Source organism: Simochromis diagramma, unplaced genomic scaffold (genome assembly GCF_900408965.1).
Source record: "Simochromis diagramma unplaced genomic scaffold, fSimDia1.1 OVJJ01000361.1, whole genome shotgun sequence".
NCBI lineage: Eukaryota > Metazoa > Chordata > Actinopteri > Cichliformes > Cichlidae > Simochromis > Simochromis diagramma.
In genome coordinates this window covers 18,386,015-18,404,758 of record NW_024386860.1, presented here as the reverse complement: position 1 = coordinate 18,404,758, position 18,744 = coordinate 18,386,015, and the positions used below count along the sequence as shown (strand labels likewise).

The 18,744-nt window shown below is 46.2% G+C and overlaps 1 protein-coding gene across 1 annotated transcript in view; it reads left to right on the top strand.

Annotated features, from left to right (window-relative positions):
• Positions 1-60: 60 nt before the first annotated feature.
• nek11 (NIMA-related kinase 11) overlaps positions 61-18,744 on the top strand; it is a 62,474-nt gene continuing 43,790 nt past the window's right edge. Inside the window, exons 1-2 of the mRNA XM_040030897.1 lie at positions 61-2,096; positions 17,085-17,250. Of these exons, the coding sequence (XP_039886831.1) occupies positions 1,939-2,096; positions 17,085-17,250 (324 nt within the window). The 5' untranslated portion in view covers positions 61-1,938. The remainder of the gene's footprint in view (positions 2,097-17,084; positions 17,251-18,744) is intronic.

Sequence of the window (18,744 nt, the reverse complement as noted above, 5' to 3'; positions counted from 1 at the left end):
AAAAGCATCGCTTATATATGTTTTTATTCTAATAAAATAAAATGTGAAAACTGACGTATAGTTTGAAGGTCTTTCAACGCAGCTTGTTGCTTTGTCAGCTTAAATGCTACTGACAGCAAGAAGTAACAGTATGCAATATATTCAGTTTGTGTCGCCTCAGCTTCATGTGACCACAGAGGAAGCAGCAGATTGGTCGCAGGAAGTAAACAAGGTGAGAACACCTGGTGAGAGCTCCTGATGTAAGCTCCTCCCCTGCATTTGTCAGTGCGCCTGCGCGTTCGTTGTTTTTAATTTCCATGGAAACACGGAAGTCCGCCATCCAGAGTTGCTGCAGGTAAACAACACAAATCATCGCTCCAGTTTATTTACCTGGTTAAATGGTTCATTTAAAAACCCAAATATCGCGAGATGACGCGGCAGCTTTTCCGCTACTCGAGATCCTCAGAACTTCACTATCGGACACTTTTAGCTCCTTTTCTCCTTTTTTCTTCTCCGCCGTCGGTTTTACGGGAACAAACGAGCTGATTAAAGCAGCGGATACAAACAGCTGAAAAGCTTCCGGTTGCCGTATCCTCCATCCCGCGCATGCTCTAAGCTCGAGAAAACAGTTGTTTAAAAAAGACATGATACTGGTACCCGAGTTCCATTAACGGACAAAGCGATTGAGTGTGTGCATTTATGGGTCCGGTCACATTTTCAAAATAAAACCAATTTCCTGAAATGTTTTCAAAATAAAATAACTCCTCTGATGAAAGCCTTAACAGTTTTCTGCTTCACTTCTCTCACTCTGGGATGGATTTGATTGTTTCTTAGACTTTTTTGGTTTCTTCTTCTTTTCAGAATGAAAGAAATACCACATCTGTGATTTTATTTTACTCTGTCTTTAGAAATTAATCTATGATCCCCTCTGTGAATCGCTACCTTATCATGGTGGAGGGTTTTGTGTATCCCAGGAATCCCAGGGGCTATGTTGTCAAATGACAAATTGGTCCTGGGTGAAGGACCAGACAAAGAGCTATTCAGAAACCCTCATGAGTGAAAAGCCTAGGAAACAGTTCAACGTGTCTGAGATAGGGTTGCCGGGGTCCCGCCCTGGAGCCAGGCAGGAAAGGACTTGGGCTCACAATCCTGTAGGCCCACCACCCTCAGAAGGTGGCTTAGGGGTTGCATGCAGTGTGCTGGGTGGCGACCAAGGGTGGAGATCCTGGTAGACCAATGCCCGGCTACCGAGACATGAAACGTCACCTGTCTGGTGTGGAAGGAGCGTGAGCTTATGCGTGAGGTTGAGAGGTTTCAACCAGATGCAGTGGGTTGGATCAGGTGGCCAAGGAGGATGTTTAATAGACCCAATGTGCCTAAATGTATACTGAGGGTACACTGGAAACGCCTAGCAGAGCCCACAGTCCGGGAGACTCCCATCTCTGGCAGAGAGTTGACAGCATTCCAAGGGAAACACTGAGTTTGAATGCACCATGTTCAGCCCCGCCATTGCTGAAGCTGCTGCACTGAGCTGGGGCTGCAAGGTGGTTGGTGCCTGTCATGGTGCTAACCACAGAAGATGGTGGACATCAGAGGTAAAAGGAACCATCATGCTAAAGAAGGAGTCTTATCAGGCTTGGTTAGCCTGTGGGACTTTGGATGCAGCTGATAACCATCAGGCGACTCGGGAGGGGAAAGCGGTGCTCTACCTGCACTGTGTATATTGCGGCTGTAGCGTTACTGATTACGACTGAAGATATTGTCGGGCGGTGGAAGGAACATGACACGTATTTCGTCCTGGTCGTGGAACACTGGACCAGTGAATTACTGTGGAGGGCCAGTCTGAACACACAGACGTAATACATGGATATCATTTTTCCATTCGGGGAAGTCGAACTGCGCTTTTAGTGACTCTGAGCTCTCCGTCGCCTCTTCTTATTCCACAGGTGAGCTGACAGGATGCCTCGGTTCCAGGAGGTGGCAGCCGGCCAACCTTTGACCCCCGGAGGCGGTGGTCTGGTCGCTAAGCGATACAGCATCCTGCAGAATCTGGGCCGAGGAAGTTTTGGTTCGGTTTTTCTGGTTCAGGATGCCAAAGCTGCAGATGGAGAGAAGCTGTGAGTAGCTTTGAATCATCTTGTTGGCATCTGGATGTTTTTGCTGCTTTTTAATCCCAATTAGATTTGATTGTTGGATAAAAAAAATTACATTTATTTAACACGTTTCAATAAATACATACATATATATGCTTTAGTGTAGAAAATAGGTTACATAGAGAACATATTTAGAGTAATAAGTAAAATTAGTGATAAAGGCACATTAAGACAAACAAAATGAATTTAAAAATGAGTAAAAACATAAAAAGTATGAAAGTGTGAAAGTGTTTACGATCTATTTATAAATGTTTGCTTCCTCTTGAGTGGATTTGTAAATGTTTGATGGTAATATTTGGAACGTTTGGACTTTTGCTGATGGAGGCCTCGCACTCGAGCTCAGAGGACACAGAGCAGTGCTGAAGCTGCAGGACAGAAACAGTTCTGCAGGCGGACACTAGATGGCGATATTGGCTTGTACATGCTTGCACTGTAGCTCCTTCAGCAGATGTGCTACAGTCTTTGAGCAGTAAAATCAATCAGGCTGATTAGTGATCAGAGATCACCCACCTGTTCAGCTCCTGCCACCGAGCAGCTTTAACTGAACTTCGTCTAAGCTCACTCAGACTGTTGTCTTCAGACGCTGTGCTGTGGCTCGAGTGGCAGTGCAAGGTGGAGGATTTGGAGGTCTGTTTCCAGGCTCGTGGGACGTAGAGCATCCGCTCTGTGGGGAAGGAGGCTCAGAGGTCAGACTGGTCTGAGGCAGAAAAAGGAAGAGCATTTTTTTACTTCATCAATTTGCAACAAATATTTAAAACATGAAACTTTGATGCTGATAAACTGAAAATATTTCCATAAAACTGAATAACAGAAGAATTACAACAATAGGAAACACGAGTCATTTTTACATTATTACTCTGTCAAATTTCAGCTTTTACTGAAAATCACCTTTAGTTACTGACAGTGTTGGCTTCACGTAATGAAACCGTTTGTGTGATTACAGACAGAGTCAAACAAAATGTAGGTGTTTTATTTTTGGAGAATTATGAACTGGATCTTTGGACCTTGTTTGTGCTGTTTGAGCCTTTTGGAGCATTTTTAATTTGATTATATCGTACTGGCAGAACTCAGAGGCCCTGACTCTCTGAGGGTTCAGTGCCTACGCTCGATTCCTGGTTTGAGACTGGGAGAAGATGCAAACCCACCCTCGGTATTTGACAAGCTGATTTACCGCTAGTGCTGGTTCCAAACTGGGATAATTGCATCAGAAACAGCATCTGGGGGAAAATCCATGCCAAATCAAACACGTGGATCAATCTGCTGTGGCGACCGCGGGGAAATAAGGGCGCTGATGAAAGTTCTTCCATGAGGGACCATGAAACTGCTCAGGTGTATGCTCTGTATCACCAAAGCTTAGTTTTATGTACTGGCTATTAAAAAAGAGCAAAAAAGAATTGTGCACATCATGAGTTTTGCGCTGTCGTCCTCACCCTTGGGATTTTATCTCTTCTTCGCTGCTTTCAGCTCTTCTTCCTGCTGTCATGCTTTGTTTCCTCCTGTTTGTGCGAGGAACCTGTCTGTGGATGTTAGCAGAGACGGTGAGTCAGCTGACGGTACACTCATTCACGTCTGTGTGGAGCGAGCTCGGCGAACAGAGCCGCCTCCTTCCCGTCACACAGAGCTCAGTGGGATTGCACTGCGGCTCGTTGCTTTGAGGCTGCGAAATAGTTCCAGCAGAAGAAGATGTGAGAACATGAACTGGTCTCACTGGTTTCCTTCAGCTGCTTGTCGTCATCACAAAGATTTTCTTTGTGTGCGAGTTCAACAGCGGTGATCTGTCAGTCGTAAATGCGACTTTGAACAAACGCATAATTAAATACGTCACAGATAAGAAGAGACACCAAACCTGTGCTCGGGATGCATTCAGCAGCTGGTGACTGCGAGCCTTTCATGAGCTGAACGTAGCATCTCTGTCCTTTCTGTCCGAGCTGAAGCGGCTCTGATTCACAGAGAGTCAATCTGACGTCTTCTTCTTTCATGTGCACTTAACGTGGCCGGACTCTTTAATACAAAACACACTTATGTGTGTCAGACATTCATTTATGAAATGATCAAAATCGAGTAACATCTGTTATTAAAGCGTACCTTATCCATGGACCAGCTTTGGATGATTCAGCGTTTAAAACAGTTCCTATCCTTGTTATAGTGCACGATTCATCTCGAAACAAGTCATTTTAGCTCCTGTTGTTCGCTCCCCTCCCTAAAAATATGCTTTACTGTGACTGGTCAATTACTGGAAGCCTGCCGAGGGGCAGCACCCAGTTCTTCTGAGCTCTAACAAAGAAAAAACTTCCATTCCAAAGACTTCCTGCTTCATGATGTTGATAATGAGTGGAGCCCAAAAATGTCATTTTCACGTGACAAACATTGTTAACATTTGGCTCCCTCGTTTTATTATTAGAAAGAACTGATCAAATAAGGATGAGAGCACGGAGTAACGAACTTGCTAATACTAGCAGACTTTGTTAGTGACTTCTATCCCCAGCCTTATGCATGTGTGCGTGCAGATACTTGCAAACTTGTGCTGACTCAATAAAATGGGAGAATTTCTATCAGAAAGCTGGAGCGTGGACGTCTTTGGTAGCGTGTTTGTACAGTTAACCACACAGCAGGGATTTCATTGGACAATTATATTAAATACTTTCAACTGCAGAACAAGGAGAAGCCCAGCAGGCAGGTAGGAGCTACAGCTGCCTGCCCTCCATCCATCTGTCAGTCAAAGAGACCTCGCCCTTTTTGAGATGGCCACGCCTCCCCGAGTCTGGTTCTGGAGGAGCTTTCTTCCTGTTGAAAGAGAGTTTATCCTTTCCATTGTCACCAAGTGTTTGCTCAGAAGGGGGCGTCTGACTTTTGGGGTTTTCTCTATATTATTGTAGGCTGCTGATCTTACAATATGAATCAGCCTGAGGTGATTACTGTTGTGATTTGGTGCTATGGAAATAAAACTGGGTTGACTGTTGGCCTGAAGTGTCCCAGGACAGGAGGACCAGGGGGGATGAATGCTGTGTTAGCCTGCATGGATCGCCTGCAGCTGCAGTATTAGAGGAAGGTTAGGATTCAGAGATGTAATCAAGAGTAAAGTTTTTTCTGACTATGCTGAAATACGTCTAATCACACCTTATTATTTGTGCTGTGCTGATGTAGAGATCTGAGGTCCTTATTAATCAGCTCAGATGGAGACACTCACAGGAAATACCTGACACAAGTACTGATAACATATCTCTTCTATCTCTGTCCTATCTGCGTCTACCCCCATCTCATCACTCCTCTCGTTTTCCATCGGTCACGCTCTGTCGCTTCCTCGCCAACCCTGACACACACACACACACACACACACACACACACACACACACACACACACACACACACACACACACACACACAGTCACGCCTTCATCATCAAGTTGACGTTACAGTCGTGTACATTCATCATCAGGAGGATAACCCTAAACCCAGTCTTCATCCCAAGATGCACCTGCACTTATACGGATTCGCTCTTTGTCCCCAAAATGAGACGTGCTCCCACAATGTGTCCAACAGATCTAAGTCCCCACAGACTCTGTGATACGAGTACAAACAAACAGTTTTACAGCAGGACGAGGACCTGAGAAATCCTCACCGCCTTCATGTTTATCACGTCTCTGACTCCTCACCTCAGTGACTGAACACATGAATGGTCGAGTGGGCGACACACACACACACACACACACACAGGGATGCAGCATGCTGTCCTTCCAGCACATCTTTCTGTCATCTCCAAACCAGAATCCAACGGCCAAAACTCGTTTTGTGTCTGTGGTCAAATGTCCATGTTTGTGAGGACGGGTCATCGTGTTAGACCTTCTAAGGACTTTATCTCTGGTCACTTTGGGACTCAAAGGACTGTTTGTGGGTTTGGATCAGATCAGGTTAGAATCAGATTTACATTAAAGTGACAGGAAAGACTTTTTTAGAAAATTGTTTCTTTTCAGGAAGAGAAACTTCCTGTGAGAAAGTGGACAAACGCTGAGACTGGTCACATGTTTACATCCACTCGTAATGGGCATGAATGTCATGGTAAATTTACGCTTTTAATGATTTCTTTGAACATTTATTTTCCTGTGCTGGAATCTTTACAAGAATTGATTTTTAAAAAATAAATTTTTCATTATTTTGGATTTTCTCTGAAGCAAACGGGGTCAGAGTGAACGTACAGCCAATATTTGTTTAAACGTTCATTAAGAAGCTGCACCTTGACTTCTGTCGGGGTTTTGTCCACCTTCTCAGCAGAATTATCACGGTCTGTGTGCGGCAGGCAGGCAGGACCCAAGTGCAGGACTCAAGACGGCCAACGTAAACTCAGCGGCAAACAAACAGAAAACTAACTAGACTGGAATCATAACAAGGCTTCTCCAGCAGCCAGAACACAGACAGATATGAGGGTACAACATGACACAGGGCGAGCAAAACACAGGCTTAAATAGACACCAGAGTAAACAGGGAACGGGAGACAGGAGGGGCACACAGCTGGGAGAACTTAGACCGAACGAGACAAGGGAAGCAAAAGCAGACACACTGCAAACAGGACAGGAAGTATCAAAATAAAACAGGAAACACAACAGGAAGAGGCATGGACTTGACACCGATCAAAGGGAACACAGAAACAAAACGTAGGAACTAAAATCCCAGAACAAAGAACTATTAGAGCTAGAAACACAGAACCATAAACCAAAAGACTAAACACTGTCACTGACCAGGACCGTGACACGAATTGGTCAGGTTCATTTAAAGATGATTGTTCCCTGGTACAGATTCGGCTTTTAAGTGTAGTTGTAACAGCGTGGAGGTCGGGGAGGACCATGTATTGTTAGCCCGATTCCAAAAACACTCCTGATGTGTGTTTGAATACGGCTGAATTAAGATTTGTGGCCTACACTCAAAACTCAGGTCTGTGCCGAGAAACCAGCTCAGCGTGGTTATATATGCAGACAGAATTATGCTTGTTGTTGTTGTTAGTGGGGCTGTATGTACATGTCGACGCTGTGTGGAGAAGAGAAATCTAAACGAATTTCATATTTGTGTACCAAATTCCTGCTTTTCAAAATCGTGTAAGCTGCAGTCATTCCAGTCCAGGAAAAGAACAGATTAAAGAAAATGATTAAAAAGCCAAAATGACCACGACGTTCGTGCCCATGAAGATGATTCGTTCCTGTTAGAAGGGAGTTTTTCCTTCCCGCCGTCACCACCAACACTGGGTTCTCTCTGTGTTATTAAAGGGTCCGTACCTTCCACCATAAAGAGCTTTGAGGCGAGTGTTGTTGTGATTTGGTGCTATATGAATAAAATTGAATTATTGCTGTGATGAGTGTGGAGCTGTTAATATTTGTGCCCTCAGATGTCCATAGACCTTTGGTGCTGTTGCATGTTTACTCTCACACATTTGAGCTCATAGCTCTCAGCTGTTTTTGGATCAATCTGGAGCGTGCTGCTCAATCTCAGGTGCCGCCCCCCACGCCGCCTCCTGCTTATGCTCCTCTTTGTCCTTGTTATCTCCTGAAAGTCCTTCTAATAAAGGCTAGCTGCAGCCCCCAATCCATCTTCTGCCCTCAGCTGTTGTCAGCGGTTCACGGTGTTTAGCTGGAGGTGTTGTCCAGGGACATGCTCACAATGAAGGGCTCTGTGGTTTACTCGGACAGGGCGAGCACCGAGGAGGGATTTTGAGGATTCGTAAAGAAGATAAATTAATCCTCTGTTTGTTTAACGGGAAGATTGAGTCTACGGAGCCCCGCAGGGGACATGGAAGAAAAAAAAAATTAAGACGGACTTTTGCGAGATCTCGCAAAACTAACTCGGGATCTCGCAAAACAAACGCATTCTTCGGCCTTCGACCTTAGCTTCGAGCTAACGGGAGGTCGAGACCTACTACAGCCGGGAGGAACACCGCTTTCCCGGCACATCGTGCCTCGACCTCCCGGTCGGCTTCGAGCCGGCGCCCGAAGAATGCGGCTAAAACTTTTGCGAGATCCCGAGTTTGTTTTGCGAGATCTCGCAAAACTCGCAAAAGTCCGTCTTAATTTTTTTTTCTCCCATGTCCCCTGCGGGGCTCCGTATGAGTCTCATAACTAAGTGATAAATAGATAAAGGTTCAGAGCTCAGGAGGCAGGAAAGGTTTTTCTTTGGAACGCCAACAAACTTGAGTGTGGTGCAGATCAAAGTGTCCATGAAGCCAGGCTTGTGCGACTCGCCATCATCCCTCCGTCAGTTACGTCTGTGTTTTATGTCAGCGTACAGCCGACACGGGCGAGGTGAAGTATTCTAGTGGCTACCAGTGTTTTGAATCCAGAAGGGCCAGATGGATGCTGGTAACATTTGACTCTAAGGGGACCATAATAAAAAGTATCATAGAGCCACAGATCAAGCGAGCAGCAGCGTTATCGCTTCTTTTTGGGAGGAGTCTCCCCCTGGTGGCAGTGAATATAACAGCTCTTATTTTATGAAATCGTGTTCGTTTTGTAAATTATGGTCCAGTTGGAGCCAAAGGGACGATTAAAAAAGAAGATTTTTGTTTCTCAGTCATATCTGTCGTGGTTGTGCTGTGTGGCAGGCAGGGCGAGGACCCATGTGCACGACGCAAGACGAAGGAAAAAACTCAAAACGGCAGCTTGCCGGAAAACTCACATCGAATACAAAGCTAAACTAGAAAACAAACCAGGAACTGAGAACTAGTAACACAGAGGGACAAACACAGCATCGTGAGGGTACGACACGATGACAGACAGGAAAACACGAGCAGGATGGGGAACAGGTGGGAACACAGCGGGGACTAATCAGACCCAACGAGACAGGGGAGGCAAAACTAGATACGCTGATGTAGGACAAGGACTATCAAAATAAAACAGGAAACACACAGACCGAACTCAGACTCAAGACACGCAACATGAGACAACATGACATGAAACGAGGGACACGGGAGCAGAGATTACACACAGGCTGAATCCCTAACGAAAACCAAAACCATGAACAAAAATATTTCTCATCATGTTTGGTCTCAAAACACTGTCGAGGATTCAAGAAGGTTCCATGAGTGGGCGACGTCACAGCCAGTGTCAGGTTGAGATTACGGCTGAAAATAATTTTAAAAGCCTTCGTTTGCTCCTTTTCTAAGCTGGCTTCACCCTTCGTTGTAGTGAACAGTTCAGTAAAAAGAATCTAGTCTCTGCGCTGAACTTCCTGCGCTGTCTGACTGAAAACAAACTTTTCTAATGGCGGTGCATGTGGCACGTCGAGTGTTGCGTGGCTGCGAGGCGTTGGCTCAGGAAGCGGCGCCGCTGAAGGACGGTTTTCTGACTCTTTCTGCAGGGCGTCATTCAGAAAGAAGCCGACCGTGAGAAGTCTTTGTGTTGTCAGAAAGCAGATGGCGAGCCGTTGTTTAGAGTCGTCATCTCTGCCCTTTTCACCATCTGACAGGTCTCACCCCCCTCTCCTCACCTCCTCCCCCCTCTCGCCTCTCCCCCTCTGATAAATTTGGACTGGGTGGCCTGATCGACGTGTCAGCGTTTGCTCATAAATCTCTGACATCTCCGTGTGCCAGAGACGGACTCGGCCTCACGCCTTCGTGGTTTTCACCGTGTGTCGCACGTCGGGAGTGAGGAAGAGCGCTCCGCTCGATTACGGTGGAAAAAATGAGACTTTAGAGGACAAAATGAAAACGCTAAGCGCCCCAGGTACGTGACCCCTCTATCCGTTTGGATGCGGTTTCCATGGCAACAGAAGTGCAGCACGTGTCACGGCTGAGCGTTGTTATCAAGATGGAGGAAACTCTGAAAAGAAGCTGTCAGCACACTGGAAACAAAGCAGAGAGCAGGATTCATCAGAGAAACCGATGATGGTTTACAGTCCGTGTAGAAGTTTATTGTGAGCTAACAGAGTGAATTTCAGTTCAATATTTAGTCTGAATAGTTGACAAGTTAAATCAAAGTCCTTGTAGAAGTAAAATTGCTACATGTTTAAATTAACGAGGGATGCACATCTCTAATTTTTACCATGAGTTAAAAGCTGGACATGAAGCCTCACCAGTGAAATCTGAGTAAAGATCCTTGTGGAAAGCAGGTCGTACAAAGTGTGACCAAAAAATTGTGAGAACACGTCCATAAAAATCGAAAGCAGGATTTAAATGTGACGTCTCTGTGTAGAAGTCGCTGCGCGTCCCCGTCCTCATGTCTCTGTAACGCTGGATCTACTGAAAAGTGATCTTTTACATTTATTTTCATCTTCAGGAAGCAGACAAAGTCACTCTGAGGACGGAGCAAAGATCCAGAAACTCTCCCCCCAAACCTAATGTGCAACCATCAGATGTTACATTTAAACTTTGCCTAAAAATGTATATTTTGACAGGATAATGTCCACAGAAGATAATGTCCACAGCAAATCATGCACAGGAAGCTTCTGGTAGCAGAGATGTAGAAACTATTGGACATGTTTTTGTTGAATAAAACTGTATGTAGGTTCAAAGGGAATGAAATACATAAAAAATGAATAGTCCCATGGGATAAGATTATTTTCTGCTTACTGAAAGTTAAAGATTGATTAAAGATGCTTCGTTCTGCGTTTTTTTTTTTTTTTTATCTTTAGCGTTTTCTCCAGAGACAAAGAACAGAAGAAGAAACACCTTCAAACAACCAGAAAACCTAAAAGTGGGACACAAATTCTCCAAACTCTCTTACAAAATGCTTGTTTTTAAAATTCATGTGTCTCAGATGCTGGTTTTTACATTTTAATCTGCAGACACTCACAGGATGCAGTGGTTCATTGTTGGATGGCATTCCCGGGAATCTCACAGTGATATCTGCACTGTGGATTTACTGCATGAGGTGAAGTTTGGGTAAAATCCAAAAGTCCCATCTGTTTGTCAGCTGAAACACTGAACACCACATGCGGTGAAACATTTCTGTTCAGTGCAGCAGGTGCTGGAGATTTTAATCACCCTAAATGAGACATTACAGACCGGTCTCACATATGTCGGCAGATGTTTTCCTTTGGTACTTAGTCTGGAAATGTCTGCAGTAACCTAGAAAATTAGAAAGTGGAGCTTTTGCAGATGTGGTTAATGTTGCTGAGAAAGTAAACATTAGAATACGTGTAAAATATGGAGAACATAACAGTTAAAAACGCACACATTTTACTGGTACTAAAATAATTGGATAAGCAGAAGAAGATGGATGGATGGACGGTTGGATGGTTGGATGGTCAGATGGTCGGATGGACGGATGGACTGACGGATGGATGGACGGTTGGATGGATCGATGATGGATGGATGGACGGTTGGATGGTTGGATGGTTGGATGGTCAGATGGTTGGATGGACGGATGGACTGACGGATGGATGATGGATGATTTTCTCAAGCAGCTTGCTGCTGACCCATTTAAGCTACAGGCCGGCTCTATTTAAAGCATCGAAAAAGAATCTCATTTGTCTTCTGCTCCTGAAAGCCGGGAAGAACTTTTCAAATGCAGCCAACAGGAGCATGGATGTCATGTGTGAATGCTGTTTACCCAGAATACAAACGTGTCCACATACTTCTGGCTGTACAGTGACGCTCTCACACAGACAACATGATGCAAGCAGTGACTCACCTGAGCTCGTCTCCTCTGAGGTTTTAGGAGCAGCTGTGTGACCTCCATCGTCTCTGCCACACCTGGAGTTTCTGTTTTCAGTCTCCGACAGAACACGCTCAGGTTCGTTCAGCACAAACTTCCTGAATTCACCTGAGATCTGCTCCAAAGGTTCGTACACACCTGCTTCGGGTCCGCGGAGTCTTATTCTTGATCTCCCCCAGTCGGGGTTTCTTTGCAGCAGCTCCTCAAAGCCGAAGGCTCTGCCTCCTGTTCTACTTTTAGAAACTCTCGAAACCACAAATAGATCAGCAGTCTGAGAAAGAAGTCCTTTATTAGGTTGATGAGGAACTGTGAGGTCTCTCCTGATTATTCAGGACTACATGTGAAAAAGATCTGCAGTTAACAGGAAGCCAATGAGAAGAAAAACGCCTGCTGTGGCATTTTGGTTCAACTGAAGACGTTTCAGGGAGCTTTTAGAGCAGCCCGATAATACTCCCATCATTTCTCTCGTGTCCTGTGAACTCGTAATCTGCCTGAGTGATTGATCAGTGTGCTCAAATGTCTCAAACTGCTGCCTGTGCTCGTCCAGCCTGCTGAGGCTCTAAAATCTTACTTCCTGTTGTGCTGATTTATCCACTTCCTGTTAAGCTTTCCCTTCAGCAGGAAGTTGTAGGAGCCAGCTGGGCGGCCTCTCGGAGAGGCTCAGACGCTGGAGGATGCATTGAGATAAAACGATCACCTGAGGGACAGGTGGAACGTCACAGCAGGCAGGAGGAAGCTTCACCTGGCGACGTGTTTGAATCATTTATGTCTGAAAAGTCAATCAAAACGATTTGTTCTCTTATACCAACAATTTATTATGCTCAACAGCAACTGTGCAGGAGTGAAATAGACATATTAGATGACAGGAATAAATAAAAAAGCCGGAGAAAGGAGCAGGAGTGTTTGAAATCAGTACAAAGAGTTAATAGAGTCTGTGTGAGCGTCCTGAGTGATGAGGGTCACTCAGATTGGTGGGCAGAGGTCGGGGAAGAAGCTGTTAGTGAGTCTGGAGGTGTGGCACCTGACTGACCTGAGGCGCAGACCAGAGAGCAGTGGGTCAAACAGGTGGGGGGCGGGGTCACCTGTGATGGCCCTGGTTTACTTGAGACAGGAGGATCTGGCGATGGCCTCCAGGTGTGTCAGAGGGCAGCCAGTGATTTTTTGGGGGGTGCTAATGACCCTCAGTGCAGCCTTCCTGCTCTCAGTCGTGGCCCCTGAGTACAAACACCTGGCAGGAGGATCACGCTCTCCACTGAGGAGGGTAGAGCAGCAGCTCTGGGGTTGAACCCTGAGCTGTAAGCTTGTGTATCTCACCTGGCTCCGCCCTCGGCCTCTGTAACCTCTGCTCACCTTGCTCACATCATGTTTCTGTTCTTAATGTTGCCTCACAGAAAGAAGGTCCTGAGTTCAAATGCAGCCGGAGCCTTTTGGTGTAGTTTTTGTTCCTCTGGTGCTTTTATTACAAACATCATGTTTGATGTCACCAGATGGAAATCGTGGAGTCCGAATAAAAGGAACTACTTCATCTTCATGTTACTGTAGCTCGCTGGTGGGTGTGTCTCCTGCTGACTGTCAGGGTCAGAGTTCATTTGAGTGACTGTGAATCTCTCTATGACTTCTGATTGAAATCCTTTCTTCCTTCCTTCATTCCTTCCTTCCTTCCTTCCTTTCTTCCTTCTCTGGTCTCGTTCTGGTTTACAGTTCAGGGTCGGAGCTTGTGTTTCTCTGCTCTCAGCCAAACAAAGACACACACGATCTCAGGAGCGTCTGAGCGTTGCACTTCAAACATCCTTTCTCCGTAGTTGCATAGCAACGGACGGTCGGCGCTCCCGGCTTGGTGAGCAGCTGAAGAAAAGCCCCTTTCAGTGCACATCACAGTGAGGGCTCAAAGAACTGAATGAAATTGATTTTTTTGCCCATAAATTATAAATTCAGGCTGTGAATTTGATTTCCCAGCAGCCTTTTGGCTTTAACGTGAAATCAAAGGCAGTAACGGCGCCGCTGAGCCGGTAGTTCTTTGAACGGGAAGCTTCTCCCCTGTGTTGGCTCACATTTGTGACCCTCTAAAATGAAGCTGAAGACAGCTGCTGTAACAGAAATCAGTGGGAGTGTCCTGTGGGTCTGCGTAAACTGAATGGATTCAAATATCCATCCATCTTCATCCGCTTTATCCGAGGTCGGGTCGCGGGGGCAGCAGCCTAAGCAAAGAGGCCCAGACCTCCCTCTCCCCAGCCACCTCCTCCAGCTTATCCGGGGGAACACCAAGGCGTTCCCAGGCCAGCCGAGAGATATAATCTCTCCAGCGTGTCCTGGGTCTGCCCCGGGGCCTCCTCCCGGTGGGACATGCCTGGAACACCTCACCCAGGAGGCGCCCAGGAGGCATCCTTGTCAGATGCCCGAACCACCTCAGCTGGCTCCTTTCGATGTGGAGCAGCAGCTGCTCTACTCTGAGCCCCTCCCGGATGGCCGAACTTCTCACCCTATCTCTAAGGGAGAGGCCAGCCGCCCTTCGGAGGAAGCTCATTTCCGCCGCTTGTATCTGCGATCTCGTTCAAATATCCTGAAATAGGAAACAGAAAAAACAAAAGCGGAAATAGGAAAAAATAGGTTTCCAAATGCACAAGGGAAGTGTTTCTGGGGAGACAATAAGCCGACGGACCAGTGTGCTTTTGCAGCGTTTTTCTTATTGCTGGTGTTTTCTTAAGTTGCAGTCCGTTTGGCCTCTCAGGGCCACCGTAAATCCCCTAGATCGTTTTAGGGCACGGTGGTGAGCACTGTTGCCGCACAGCAAGAAGGTCCTGCCCATATGGAAAAGAAATAGTAAAAACGTATATGACTTACTCATGAAAGTGGCCACTTTCACATTACTTTCATATATTGTTTTAGTAAGTATACAAAACATACAAGTTTCATTATATCATTTTTCAAGGGATCTTATATCTGTTTTTACTCTTGTATGCTTTTCATACAAGTTTCACACAAGACAGATACAAACTTTATAAGATTTATAAATATCTTTTCCATGTGGGTGAGTTCAATTCCACCATCAGGCTGGGTTTGCATGTTCTGTTCGGCTTCCTCCCACCATCTAAAGTCATGCAGTTAGTGCGGATAGGTTAATCGATTAATCTAAATTGCCCGTAGGTGTGAATGTGAGTGCGAATGGTTGTCTGTGTGTTAGCCCTGCGACATGGCGACCTGTCCAGGGTGTACCCCGCCTCTCGCCCTATGACAGCTGGGATAGGCTCCAGCGGCCCCGCGACCCTGAAAAAGAGAAGCGGATGCATGGATGGATTTAACTTCCGCGTCTGACAGCTGTGATCACATTCAAATAGGTTCGTAGTAAAGACCCACTTGTTGCATTTCTGTTACAGGAAACTAACAAGCTGCACGTTCGAATCAGTCGTGAACTTTTTGAATAATTTTCTGGTGGGACAGAGAAGATGATCCCAACATGTACGCGCCCTGACTTTGTTTCAAATCAAATCGGTGGACGTCATGTGTTATCCAGTGTGATGTGATGCAAATCAGCACAGTGTTAGTGAGGTCACAGAGGACCGTGCACGGTAGCAGTCGCCCCCTGCTGGGCATTAAAAATATTTCAGGTTAAAGGTGTGTTGGGTTCATTTCTCACCTTTGTTAAAGACGAGCACCAGAGTGCAGACGGAAGTTTACTTTGTTGTTTTAGTTTCTGTGGAATAATCCTGAGTAAACGTTAAGTACTGAAGTGAAGTGTATCACAGCACGGGAGGGTTTCTAAGCTCATCCAAGTTGACGCACACGACATTCAGAAAAACCAAAGCAGCAACAAAAAACCCACAAAAAGCACAAAAAGGCAAAAAACTACAAAAGACTGAAAAGCAGCACAAAGCCTTTTCGCCTCAGTCGTGTGCAGGATGAAATCAGAGCTCACGTCTCTTTGATCCTTCTGTTCTGCTTTATGAATCAAAGCTCTGAGATTACAGATTCATGGAAGTGTGTGTCTCTGAGTGTGAGTGTGTGCGTCAGTTGGATGATGACTGACACTCTGCTCATCCACATCACTGATGTGTCGTCAGCATCGACAGCATCCAGCTGTTTTCCTTCACCGCGGAAAGTCTGCAGCTGCGGCGCGGAGACAACGACGCCCCCGTTCCCTGAACTAAAAGGTTCAGGCGGGTTCAAGATGACATTTCACAAACAGCTCGCTCTTGTTTTATTTAAATTTTTGCCTTTTCTCAGGAGAAAAGATTCAAAAAGGAAGAAAGGAAAAAATAATGTGACAGGTAAATGGAAATGTGACCTGATTCCTGCATTAATTAAAATGACAAAAACAAAACATGAAAACAAGAAATGATAGAACAAGAGTGGAGCTTTACTAAAGTACACTGCCACTGCTCTGCTACAGCCCCACAGACTGTGCAGAAAGGATGGACACAGTCACCGCTGTGCCATGTTGCAACATGATGCTGTAACTCCTCATTTTAATGAAGTTTAAACTGATGAGTTACAACATGAAGCTGCCATACAGCTGCTCTGAAGCCGAAAACTCGCCGTACAGGCCAAAACTGTTTTATTTCTGACATCACAGGAGGATGTTGGTGCTTCTAAGCTGGCTTCAGTTTTCAGGCCAGGACTTTTTGCTTTGACAGCAAACCCACAGCTGCCTGTGATGACATCATCAGTCACCCAGACGTTTAACGAGGGGCTCGTATGCGATAAATAAGATGGGATAAAAGAATTTTGAACGGTGCCTCGAGTGGAAAATAAGCCGTCTTACTGGTATTTTAAGATACCAAAGTTACTACAGCACGTGTCCGGGCCAGTAAAATCACATAATCACAGTAAGCAGGTCGTATTTTAACTGAGGAATTTCCACTTTGACTCCGTGCTGTGTTTCTGCTGTCTTCACAGCAGAAAGTGAAGCCGAGGGGGTGAGAGCAGGGAGCTAATAAACCAGAGCCTCCATTTCACCTGCTGACCTGCTCACCAATTTAACAAGAGCTGGAGAGACGGCCTGCTCGGTGAGCAGCAGCTGATTACCTCCCTGAGGGGGAGGACGGCGGTTTGAGACCACGCTGCTCCAGTTTCTTAGCTTCGTGCTGACATCAGCAGTCTGTGCGCTCTCCCTCTGGATGTGACCACCAGTTTTTATTGCAGAAATATCATCGCTCCACAAAGTTCTTACCCAGTACGCTGTGTGCATCCTTCAACTTTAAGGCACTGGTTCACATTGAAACGTTTCTAAAAGCTCCCTGCCGTGAACATCATGAACGCCATCAGTAAACAGGTGCTTCACACCTGCAGAACGTCCCTCTGACCTGTCTCTCTCACCCAGGAAGGTGCTGAAGCAGATTCCTCTGGGTGACCTTCGACCCGACGAGACGGTTAGAGCCACTCAGGAGGCCCAGCTGCTGTCTCAGCTGCACCACCCGGCGATACTGACCTTCTACCACAGCTTCCTGGAGAGAGACGCCTTCTGCATAATCACAGAGTACTGCCAGGTAACAGGAACCAGGAGCACTCACAGGGAGAGACTGAATCCCTTTGATCCAAAACCTCACTTAACAAAAATATTCTCAGTAAATTCAGTTGGACCTTCAGTGTTCAGCAGTTACAGTCGGCCGCCAGTTAAAGAGGCCACGCCCCCAATAATGCAACCATCAAGTGTTAAAAAACGAACGTGTGAAGGATTTAAAACAGTTGCAGTGACCAGAGGAAACTAGTCTTTGTTTGCTCCTGTTTTAACCTCATGTTGGAGCCTCAAGTGGACGTTAGAGGAACTGCAGGCTTTGCTTTTCTGCTTCTTATTTATAGCTGAATGTAGATCACTCACAGTAGCTAACGGAGCTAACTACACCAGCTTGTTTGAATGAGCGTTTTAAGTCCCAGAGAGACATATGGTGGTAAAGTCTTTTCTTTTGGTAGCATTTCAGCATGCTTGGGTTGACTGTTCTCCCCCACTGCCGGCATGGTTCCCATTTTCAGCCTTGGAGCTTGAGGCTTGATTGAAACACTGCCTGTTTGTGGGAGACACGCCTGATGTGGGTTCAAACTCTCGGTCATCTACCACGGGAACATGGGTTCGCGCTAACTCGCCGTCCGTCTGTAATGCGCAGAGTTCAAGCTGCCTTAAGCCAACCTGCCCGACGCAGCTGTTAGAGTTCGTTCCTGATCGGGTTTAAAATGCCTCCCTGTCTTACGTTTCTTACACCTGCATGTCTGGTTCGTTTGACGTTGCAGTGAAACCGAGTGCTCTCTTTGTCCGGGGCCGCCGTGCTCTTCAAAAACATCCTCACCTCAGTCACAACACATGAGGAAGTAAGAATGAAGCAACCGTGACAAAAGCTGCAGATCTGCAGGTTTGCATCAGCGAACGTTGGGCCTGTGGAGAGCCCCTCTGAGCCCCTCTGTCTGATAAAGACACAATGAAGCAACAGCCTGAAACCGAACCCCCCGCCCCTCCCTCCACGCCATCTTTCACGCCTGCTGTCTCGATGACACCAGGTGCCGTCTTCACACTCAGCCTCTCCACTAATGAATCTCACGCTGCCTTCATCTCCACTCGTGTTTTTCTCTGCCTCCCACACTCGGAGTATGCCCCTCGCCCGCTCGTTGACGTCACCTGACGGCGATCCTCCCCCCTCATTACCCAGCTCCCCCCCCCCCCCTCCCCCGCCTCCTTCAGCATCTCCTGAAGATTTGAATCACTGCTGCAGAACAGTTCACGAAGCTTCCCGTGCTTCTGTGCCGCTAACCGGCTGGTTTTCTGTTCTACAAACACACAGACTGAACAATATTTAGGCCTTTTGTGAGGATTTAGTGTAATTCAACACACTTAAGCATGAACAGGCTGCGCCTTTGGAGATCTTAAGAGCTACTGTTTCTGTTCACCCCATTACCCACAATCCCCTGCAGAGCTGTGGAGGACTCTGAGGCATTGCTTCAGCCTGATAGAGTGAGCAGAAAAATCTGATTTGACGAAGAAAAAACAGGAA